The sequence below is a fragment of the Triticum urartu genome, chromosome 2A (assembly GCF_056163025.1).
Source record: "Triticum urartu cultivar PI428250 chromosome 2A, HENAU_Tu73, whole genome shotgun sequence".
Lineage (NCBI taxonomy): Eukaryota > Viridiplantae > Streptophyta > Magnoliopsida > Poales > Poaceae > Triticum > Triticum urartu.
In genome coordinates, this window is record NC_141874.1 from 287,636,861 (window position 1) to 287,647,811 (window position 10,951).

Here is a 10,951-nt window from a genome sequence, read left to right on the forward strand (position 1 = left end):
GTTGGTATGAACAAATCGATGAGAGGGTGAGATCTCGCGCTGTCAGGACTCACTTTGGCCTCAAGGTGCTCGATCAGCTCCTGATCCGTGGGCTCGAACTTGACGCCAGCCGGCAGCACCGGCCAATCCTTCTTGGAGTTACATCGGTTAATTCCAGTTATATGGTACTTAATGTATGGTCAATCGACTGTTTTAAGTGAATGATGAAAGATTTTGACAGATAAGTGGTAGTGCTCCAAATCTGAAGTGCACAATACCTGAACACGCCGTCTGGATTCTTGTGTCACCTCACACACAACACGTTGTCACATCAATTCAATGTGAGGACATGATGAATAATTTGACCGACATACATCGAGTAGTATTGAGTACTTACTAGTCGTATTTAGTGTCGTATTGTAACCATAGGTTTAACTAAAAAAATGTCAATGCATGTCACCGAAAATTATTCCATTGCAAACTATGTTCACATACGAGTAAAATGATATAATTTTTTGTGACATGATTTAACATTTAGTTGGTGAAATTTATGGTAAAAATTTGACATAAATTACGAAGGGGACCAATAAACCAGGAGGGAGGTAGTAGTACGAGTAGCGCAATATACAGTATAGAGGACTAGTACAAATTTGGAAATGGATTAAGAAGTTACAAGGCTGTGCGACAGACTTTGTAGCTACATGACTAATAAAAAATATAATTCCCATTGGACAACACTTTCACCAACAAGTACGCACTTGGCTTCTGCACAACATCTCCATCATCATTATCAGTACATCCTACGTAGGTGAGTTAGGATGCACTTGATACAGAAAGGTATCTATCCTTCAAACCAGAGGAGTGCTTCGAACTAACAACAATACATAATATCCAACAAAAGAGGGTCATGCTACAACAGCAGGATACATGGGACAGTCTAGATATCAGTATGAACCAAGTTGTGCATATTTGCTGTTGGAATGGACCATATAGCCGCATGTCGGGTTTGCAAAAGCCATCCATTGCATGGAAGCTTGATGCCTTTCACACACTGAAGATTATCTGGCAACAAGCTATGTCGACAAATCTCTGGATATGGTGATTCATAAACCCATGGTATGATGTGTAAACAAAGTTCCCCTTAGAAAAAGGAAGTTGCATAGCTTGGTAATCATCGCCGGTGATATGATCGATGATTGGTTGGATGATCGGATAATTGAGCCCGAGGAACATGGAGTGGTTGACGAGACTGTAAACCCGCCTCTAGTTGAAACTTGCTCGACCTGAAAAAACAATATACATGCTCAATAAACGATAGAATTCTGCATGTACAGACTGAGAACTGGGATGTAGCAGGTATATTGTTTTTTCATCATGATAATAACTGCATGCACTTGTTTCGAAAAAATTTGAGAACTAGGAATTCGAATGGCAGGTGCTTATGATACCCATCAAATAAAAATTAGGTGCCTGAAAATTCATTTTGAAACAAATGATTCGGCTTTATATCCACGTCGACACTCTATATGATGGTTGGAAGCAAATGCCAAGTTCATACCGAAAGATCATTAACAGCAATACCAACTTGTGGACGACAAGGTAGTACAAGTACCAATACCAAACTAACTTATAATCTTTTTAGTCATGGCCCTAGTGTTCGTCTGGTAGAAAATCTTGCAGAAGACCAGCTCCCGCTCCTTCTCTTGCTCCAGGTCTCGGAGGTGGTACTGGTGCATCACCCAGATGGTCCTCTGCTGGTCGAAGTTATTTATTATTATTTTATTATTTTTTTGCGGTAATGGTTGAAGTTCTTGTTGGCGTGCAGCACCAGAACATTTTTGCTGCCCGTCTGCCGGCCATTGACCATCACCGGCAAGGTATTGGCGGTCTTGTGCCACATCGCGTGCATGCCGCACTCCGACTGTATCTTGCGACGCGTGCACGTGCCCCTTTTGAATGCCTTGGAATTGCGCTGGAAGAAATGCTTGCTTAGGCCATTCAGTGTGATAGCTGCAGTACTGTCGAATACAGGTTTTAGTGTACATAGTTGGCATTTTCATAACATCTTTCGCATGTTGCAGTCACTTATTTCAATTTTTATTGACTATCAAATTTTAATTGCTTCACTAGGTCTTCTTCTAAAAAGAAAAATAGAGCTATAAACAAAGGAATATGTTTGTGCAAGTAGACGACCGATCGGTGTCTTACCTGGAAGTTGCTCAGGATCGGTGTAGCATATGTCGTGCTCGCTATCGATGGTTGGTATGAACAAATCGATGAGAGGGTGAGATTTCGTGTTGTCAGCACTCAATTTGGCCTCAAGGTGCTCGATCAGCTCCTGATCCATGGGATCAAACTTGACGCTAGCCGGCAACACCGGCCAATCCTTCTTGGAGTTGCATCAGTTAATTCCAGTTATATGGTACTCAATGTATGATCAAATCTACTGTCTTATGTGAATGATGAAAGATTTCGATAGATAAGTGGTAGTACTCCACATTTGAAGTCCACAATACCCGAACCCACCGCCGGGATTCTTGTGTCACCTCATGCGGAGCGTGTTGACACGTCAATTCAATGTGAGGACATGATGAATAATTTGACCGACGTATACTAGTACTGCTATTGTACTACTTTCTAGTCGTATTTAGTGTCACATTTTAACAATAGGTTTAACTAACAAAATGTCAATGCATGTCACCGAAAATTATTCCATTGGAAACTATGTTCAAATACAAATAAAATGATATAATTTTTTGTGACATGCATTAACATTTAGTTAGTGATATTTATGGTCAAAACTTGACACAAATTACGAAGGGGACGAGTAAACCATGAGGGAGGTAGTAGTATGAGTAGCGCAATATACGGTATAGAGGACTAGTACAAATTTATAAATGGGGTAAGAAGTTACAAGCCTGTGCGACAGACTTTGTAGGCTACTTGAGTAATACAAAATATAATTCCCATTGGACAACATATATATACACACACACACACACACACATATATATATATATATATATATATACAGCCGGTCTATTCTCATAATATTATGAGAATAATATTCTCATAACACTTCCGAACTGCATTGGAAAGCTATGCGCACTGCTTTCTTCTACTGTTCTGAACCGCAGAGAGGGGCAGTAGCAAACTGCTTCACGGAGCAGTGTTTCTGGCTAGTTTGATCGATTTCCATTGTTTTATTTGTGTGTGCGCTGATTTATTATGTGATTAAACACGCAATTCTGCGAAAAAATGACGAAAATCGATGGATTTGGTGGATCGGTTCTACCGCACGGGCAGGAGCTTCGCATCGTGCTAGCGGGGTTCATATTTGATTCATAGCCGTAATCCTAGTGTGTTACTAAGTTCGCGTTCATGTTTGTGTTATTCCATGACAGATTAATTTGCTAATACGATTGAAATTTTGGATAATTGGTCGAATTTCTCTCTGTTCTAGCGCAAAAATGGCAAGGTCTCTGTCCTCCCGCTTCCGGATCAAAATTGTTGAGTTTTTCTTCATGATTTTTCTGTTGATTTTGCAAGTTATGTGTTCTATGACAGTAATCTGTATGAATTCTAGCTGATTAAGTTGTTAATTTTGAAGAATTTTAACTGGTTTATGCTTTTTGTGTTGGAGCGGGCGCCACGGGGTTGGTCGTTACTCAAGATGTTTTTTGAGTTTTTGCGCATTATGTAGTTTTTAGAACTGCATTACAGTCTACGTTTTTCGTCTGCGAATCGTGGAAGGGGGGGGACTAGGTAAGAGCGGGTCGTTAGTTTAATTAGTTTTTTGCTTGGTCAAGCGCGAGCTGCACCTTGTCATGTTACCGCACTTCTTTATTTGTCATTTTACTTTTTTTTGGGTTGTCTCTGTATATATATAAGGCTGGGTCAATTGCCTCCCCTCCCACCTTATCCCTGGCGGCTCCCCTCCTACCGTATCCTTGGCGGCGAACATTGCCTCCTCTTTTTCCACCCCTCCTTGATCCGTCTTCTTCCCAACCAGACCCTACATCTGGCAATGGATTGCGCGTGCGGCTGCCTGGCAAGGATGGAGCCCATGCTGGAGACCTGCGTTTTTCTGAAGGATTGGTTCTGAACCAGAGGCAGCGGCACAACGCGCTCTGTTCCCTGCTTTATTCTCCAGTTATTGGATTTCGGGCTCCATTCGTCCATCAGATGACTGAATATGATGTCAATGATTCATGGGTATGTATTTTCTCGCATAGTCTTTTCATGTGTTGTGTGTAGTTAACACTATCTGAATATTTGTAGTAGTATTAGTTTCTGAAGAAACATTTTTCACTAAGTATAAGTGAACTGCTTTCACATAGAGTTTTCTTATGAATATTGTAGGAGCAACAGCAATTTGGTATAGTCAATATTATTATCTGATGACATCAATATTTATTATGAAGATTGTAGCACCAATTTAGTTTCTGAAGATTGCACCTTATTCTTATTTGTTCTTATTTTTTGTTCTTGTTCATTTCCTTGCAGAAGTTCCCTTCTGGTCTAGACAGGGTAACAGAAAGTTGTGTTAATTTGGTCTTGGTTAGCAAGAATGGATATCATAATGTTGATGTTATGTATTCTGTTGGCTCTGATGATTGTTTGGTTCTCAAAGATGGCTGGAAGGAATTGGTGGAGGAAGCTGGTCTTCAGGCTGGGGATGTTGTCATGGCTATGTTTTATAGGCATGCAAAGTGTTTGGAAATCAAGTTAAATTTGCTTTAGATCAGTCTTGCTTGAGAAGCAGTAGCATGAAACAATTTGTTGTAATAATTTGACATTTTTGTGTGGCTTCTAGTTTATTTTCTAGAAGAAATCTGAGTATAAGTGAACTGCTTTTCACAGATAGTTTTTTATGTGCATCCTATTAGCAGCAGTAGTTGAAGCAATATACAGACTGGAAACACCCAGTGAGCTCTCTTTTTTCTGTAACCCACATATGAAACTACAGTGCTTAATAAAAGAGGACTGCATCAACCATTATAGTAGTAGCAGTTTTGTGAAGAAAACTCTCTGTGAACTGCTTTCATAGAGAGTTTTTTATGTGTATCCTAGTAGCAGCAGCAGTTGAAGCAATATACAGACCGAAAACACCCACTGAGAACTGCAAATTGTTGATAGATACAAACCAAGGTTCTGTGCTCATAACAAGCAAAGTACATCATCAAGCAAACTAAAGCAACATAAGCAAACATTATGCCAAAGCAAATTACAATGAAAGCAAACTAATCGACATAAGCAGAAGGAAACAAGTTGAGCAATTGTGACAGGAACCCTTGGCTATCAGCATCTGGCCTGCTTCATCAGTTCCACTCGGGCCAGGTGGAGGTGGAAGGTGATCCCCCCTACTCCCCATCCCCTAGGATGACCTCGGGCGCTTCCTTGTCTTCTCTTTTATAGGGAGGGTGAGGCCATTCTGCACTATGGTGATGCGGTTCCATATCTCAAACGCAGTGTAGGCATCCTTGGCAGCATACTCAATGCGCCTCCTGCTGAGAACCCAAGTCCACTGGCGGTGCTCTTGGTCTGTCATCTTTCTCTTCATGTCTGCATAGTACTCGTCGATGATGATGGCAGATACATCGCCAAGTGAGTCCAGTGTCTTCGTTGCTTCAGGCACCCTCTAGTTCCTCTGAATGTCGGCGAAGTTGGGGATGTTCAGGTTGCAGCGTGAAAGCTTCTCCTTGTCTTGGTCGATGCAGAAACAAGCGAACTCGTACCTAAGTGAAGTGAACCACAAGTTATTCTTTTGCGAACTGCATACAGATGACAAATACAACTGCATACAAATGACAAGGAGAGACCCATCGGCCTGCAACTATATTTTACTCAGTAGAAAGAATGGCTTACTTTGGGTCGCTGAGGAACTTGTCGAAGGCGATGCATCTCTTGCCCATTGTAGCGCATACTTGGAAGAGCAGCACTGGGTGATTTTTGCTGATGGAGAGTTGAATCAGGGCGGCGTCCCTCTTGTCAGGGGTGTACTCGAGGTCGATGCCGACGATCTTCTCGTGGCACCCCCGGAGAACTTCCTTGTACTCGTCGATGTACCCCGCCATGGCGTCCACATCGTTGGTGTAGACCAACGTGAGCATGGTCTTTCCGTGCGCCTCGACATCCTCGAAGACCTTGGTGAACGGCATGGCTGGAAAGAGGAGGAACAGGAGGAGGAAACGTAGTGTTGTGTGTTTTGTGAATGATCAGGGTGATGGAGCGCGGAATTTAAAGGGGAGCGGCAGCAACATCTGCCGAGCGCACGATCTCATCCTCCAACCGGCATGGCGATCGTGTTTGTGTTCGTGGGGATCGTGGGCTTCGCTCGTTTTCCAACCGGCCGGATAGAGGAGAGGTCGCACGGCGCTTCTCTTGTATCGGGCGATCGTGGGCTCGTATATTTCGGGCAGTTTTAATAAGCATTCTGAAGTGAGGTTTGTTTGTTCGTAGGCGAACTGCTTCGTTGTTTGTAACCGAACTGCATCGTGTTAACCAAGTCATTTTTTCTTTTTGTCTATGACCTGTGGGCCGTGCTCGTAGAGGAGGTTATTTTAATTTGTACCGCTGACTCATGGGCCCAGTCTTTTAGTCATTAAGCTTCTCTTTTTCTTTGTTTCTCGCCGTCCTCTTCATTCATCTCTCCCGCATGAAAATCCCTTCCTCTCGTGGCGGAGAGCGACGACACCCGCAGCCACCACCATCCGCAGGCGCGCCTCCTCCACCGTCGCCGTTCGTAGCCTCCTCTTCCGGCCGTCACAGCATCTCACGGTGAGCCCCATATCTTCCCGTCTGCTCCATCGATTTCGGCGCCGGAAATCGCCATGGGTGTTCCCGATCGGGTGCTAGGGTTTTTTTCGGATCCAGCATCCTTTTCTTAACTTCATTTTTTATGCTCGAATCATAATTCCCTATGGATTGAAACTTTTGGTTGTGGTTTTTTGGCCTTCAAAATTTTAGCAATGTGCATCTAGGGTTTTTTCCTCTGTCTGTTTTTAGGTTGCTGTCTAGGGTTTAATTGTTATCCCTTTCTGTTTGCAGATACAACATGTCTTGTCCTACTAGAAGAAGTTCAAGATTTGGAGGGAAATGTAAGCAAACTGCTTTTGTAGTTCTATTATAATGCCGCTCCAGCCTGATACTTTTCTTTCTGTTTGTATCTACGTTAGATAATACAACTTCTTCCTCCCCAATTGATGCCTCACCAGTCAGCATGGCTCCCCCATCTGGTAATACATCAAAGTGCACTGCATTTTTTATACACGGTCAATTGCTTGTTGAATGAAATAGTGCACTGCATCATAGATTCCCTTACCAAGGCCCATTTTCAGACATGTGGCAAACTGATATGAACTGCCTCAAGTTAGTTTTTTTTTTATTTTTTGGCCTGACATTAAGTTTCTTGTTATGTTTAATTGTTAAACATAAACTGCTAAGAGAGCACTGCATTTGTACATTGCTTTGTATTTTTTTGTCTATCCACATGTGGTTGCCAAATTGATATGAGCTGCATTAAGTTTAGTTTTTCCCTCTCACAGAACTGCATGAATTTGTTTTGTTTTGTATATCAAAGCGCACTTCATTTTATATGTGGTCAATTGCTTACTGAACAAATTAGTGCACTGCATCATATATCCCTTTACCAAGGTCCATTTCAGACATGCGGCAAATTGATATTCAAGTGACATGAACTGCATTAAGTTTTCTGTTATGTTTTAATTGTTAAACATAAATTGCTGAAGAGAGCACTACATTTGTACATTGTGTGGACAAATTGATATGAGCTGCATTAAGTTTAGGTCTCCCTCTCACACACATATTTTCTTATATTTTTCTTACCTATAGTTTTATGTCCTGGTGGGTCCGGGGGTGGTGGTGTTAACTATTTGATTACACGTTATTTCACAGCCGATGTTGTCGGTGGCGGGACATCTGATCAGGGCAGCATTCTACCTGAATTGAGTGAAACCCAGTCGCAATCTGTTGATGGCACAGAACCAGTTACACAGAATTGGATGGTCCCTGATCAGATTGCAGCTGATGTTGAGAAGAAAAGGCAGAAAGTGATTGCGCTCGGTAAGACTTTCGAGAAGGCTCATAAGGCAAAGCAAGTAAAGTTTGATGAGGGTAAGGAGATAAGAAGGAGGATTGCAGATTCAAAGAAGTCTGCTAAGTTTGCCTCTGCAAAGAATCTTGTGAAGAGAAAACTCAACACTGTTGTAGAGGAAGGTTTAAGTTCTCCACGGCGGAGCCCGCGTGTTGATTACTCAAACAAGCCTAATTATGCTGAGGTTGATGTGGATGGGATTCAAGGAAAGCAGACATGCATGGACGATTACTCGGGTGTTGATTTTGAGCGTCCATCTAAGCTGGCACGGGAAAATGCAACTGGAGAAGCGCTGGACAATGATTCTGATGAGGAGGATGTTGATGTTAGGAAGGTATACGCTATTTATTTATTTTTACTGTTTTTTAAGTTGTTTCGCATGAGTTGCTGATGCGAACTGCATTTTTATTCTTTTTTGTAGATTGCTAAGAGTACCAAGAGGAAGAGGTCTGAAGATGATGTTGCGCATGAATGGCATTTTACCAAGACTGTTTGGCTGTCCATTCCAAACGTATGCAAAGCTGTTGCCTTGTTGGATGAGCCGCACAGAACTTTGGTGCGGCAAGTAGGTTTTGGCATTGTTTTCAACCTGAAAGTAAAGAAGAATGTTTCTCGTGTTCTCATATGCAAGCTGATGGGAAAGATCGACCCTGATATGATGAGATTGGACTACGGGTCAAACAAGGTTCTGGAAATCAATCGTGAGGCTGTCCATCACATTTTTGATTTCCCTATGGGTTCTCACACTGCTCCCAGGCCTGCTGACAGCGGCCATGATGATTCGCTAGCTAATCTGAAGGATGAACTTGGTTTCAACCGTTCTCGTAGCATAGATGTGAAGGACCTGCTTATTTTACTTCGCACGCTGGCTGCGAACCCTGCGAAGGTTAATAAGACTGTGAAGGTTTTTTTTCTCATTGTTTTCCAGAGCTTGCTTTGCCCCAGCCCTGCAACTCGGTTGTCCAAGGTAGCTGCTATGGTTGAAAACTTGGATTTTGCATCTATGGTTAGCATGGACTTTTGTCAGCTTGTTGTCGACGAGCTGCAGGCCGCTGTGTACAAGTGGAATTCTGAAGGGAGCAAGCAGAACTGCGCTGAGGGTTGCACCATCGTGCCCCTGTTCATGTACCTAGATTCATTGAATCTTCGCACTATATCGGTTATGCATACATGCACGCCACGTGCTGCAATACTGTCCCATGAGCAGTTGAAGAAGATTCACAACACCGACATTATTGTCAAGGGAAAGATACACCTGGATACTTACAAGTTTTGAAGCTGCCGATCAGTGCATAGCCAGCCTTTGTTTTTATCTTATTCCTTTTTTTCGCCATGCTAAATGTGAACCTCTTATGTACTTATTTGTGAACTTCATCCTTTTTTGTTAATTTGTTCAGTGGAAGGCGGAAGGGGACATTGTGTACAAGCGGACTCTAGTTGCCGAACTGCATGCAAGGTTTTGTGAGCCTCTTGCTAGGGGTTCTCCAATTCGACGGGTTCATGGTTTTGCTAGGGCGGCTGCTGGAGGTTTTTCTAGCGAGGCTTCTACTGACGGCAATAAATTTGTTCAGGTCGATGAGCTTCTTGACAGGGTCATCAATTTAACATCTGATTTCCCAACATCCGGTTCCAGGATGAGGAATATTGCTGGATTGTTTCCTGAATGCAAAGGCCCTTCTCAAGCAGAAATCGAGGCCGCTCATAACTTTGACCGTGGGCAGCTTGAATTCCTTAAGCAGACAGTTACGAATATCAGGTCTTCATTTGTTCAGTTTAAGCAGTCTCAGGATGACAAGTGTGCTAGGTATGAGCAGGAAGCCGAGGCAATTGTGAAGGAAATGTGAACATGTTGTCCGGCCTTCTTTGCCTGACCGCGCAGATTTGGATGTACGTCTTTTTTTCTTATGTGAACAGTTTTTTACCCATTTTGTTATTGATTTTTTCTATGTGTTGTGGCATTGACTATTTGTTTTCGCATCCTTTTGTTCTTTTCGCGGTGTGGAGGAGAATCTTCTAATGCTAACGCTTGCCATGATGATGACCACCACGACCACTACGGTGTTGATTCTGATTTTTTGTTTGATAGGCCATTGTCCCCTCTTGACGAAGCTGCCAAAGACAATCCTCTTGACGAATGCGTCATCGATAAGGTTTGATTTCTTCCAAAAAAATTTACAGTGGACTTCATTGTTTAATTTTTTGTAGTGTCCAAAACAAAGAATCATAGTTGCACCAGCAGTGGCAGCGAACTGCAGTTTTAACTTTTTTGTAGTGTGCACTAGTAGTGGTAGTGCACTGCAGTTGTTGTTTAGAGAAGAAGCAGCATTTAGCAGTGAACTGCATGATCTGGTGTTGGCTTTGTTATAGAACTGCATTTTGTATAATAGTTTTATTTATGTTTTTGTTTTGAGAGAAGTGCATATTTCAACCCTCAACTTTTGCCCTAGTCTAATTTACAACCCCGAACTCCAATACCATCTAAATTACAACCCCCAACTCTCAAAACCGGCCAGGATTCAACCCTCCCCTCTCTGTTAACCGGTTTTGACCTGGTTGACCGGTTTTGACCAGTCAACAGGTCCAGTCAGCATGCCACATCAGCAAAAAAATGCAAAATTTCCAAGGAAACAACCTGTAAAAACGAACAAAATCCAGGAAAAGAAATAAGAAATCCAATTTCTGAAAAACACGGAAAATAAAAAACAAATTTCCAAAAAAAATCTAGAAACACCCAAAAACTCAAATTCTAGAAAAAAATCATTTTTTATTTTCCCTAGCTTTTTCCGCGAACAATTTTTTTCGGAATTTTGCCTTTTTATATTTTTTTTCCGTGATCTTATAGATTTTTATTTACTT

At 42.1% G+C, this 10,951-nt stretch overlaps 1 protein-coding gene across 1 annotated transcript; it reads right to left on the reverse strand.

Annotated features, from left to right (window-relative positions):
• Positions 1–5,620: 5,620 nt before the first annotated feature.
• On the reverse strand, positions 5,621–6,140 carry LOC147984849 (uncharacterized). Its single transcript, XM_087541287.1, has 2 exons — positions 5,848–6,140; positions 5,621–5,753 (listed from the first exon to the last, which is right to left on the reverse strand). Exons 1-2 carry the CDS (start codon positions 6,138–6,140, stop codon positions 5,621–5,623), a joined length of 426 nt encoding a protein of 141 aa, XP_087397413.1.
• Between the last annotated feature and the right edge of the window lie 4,811 nt (positions 6,141–10,951).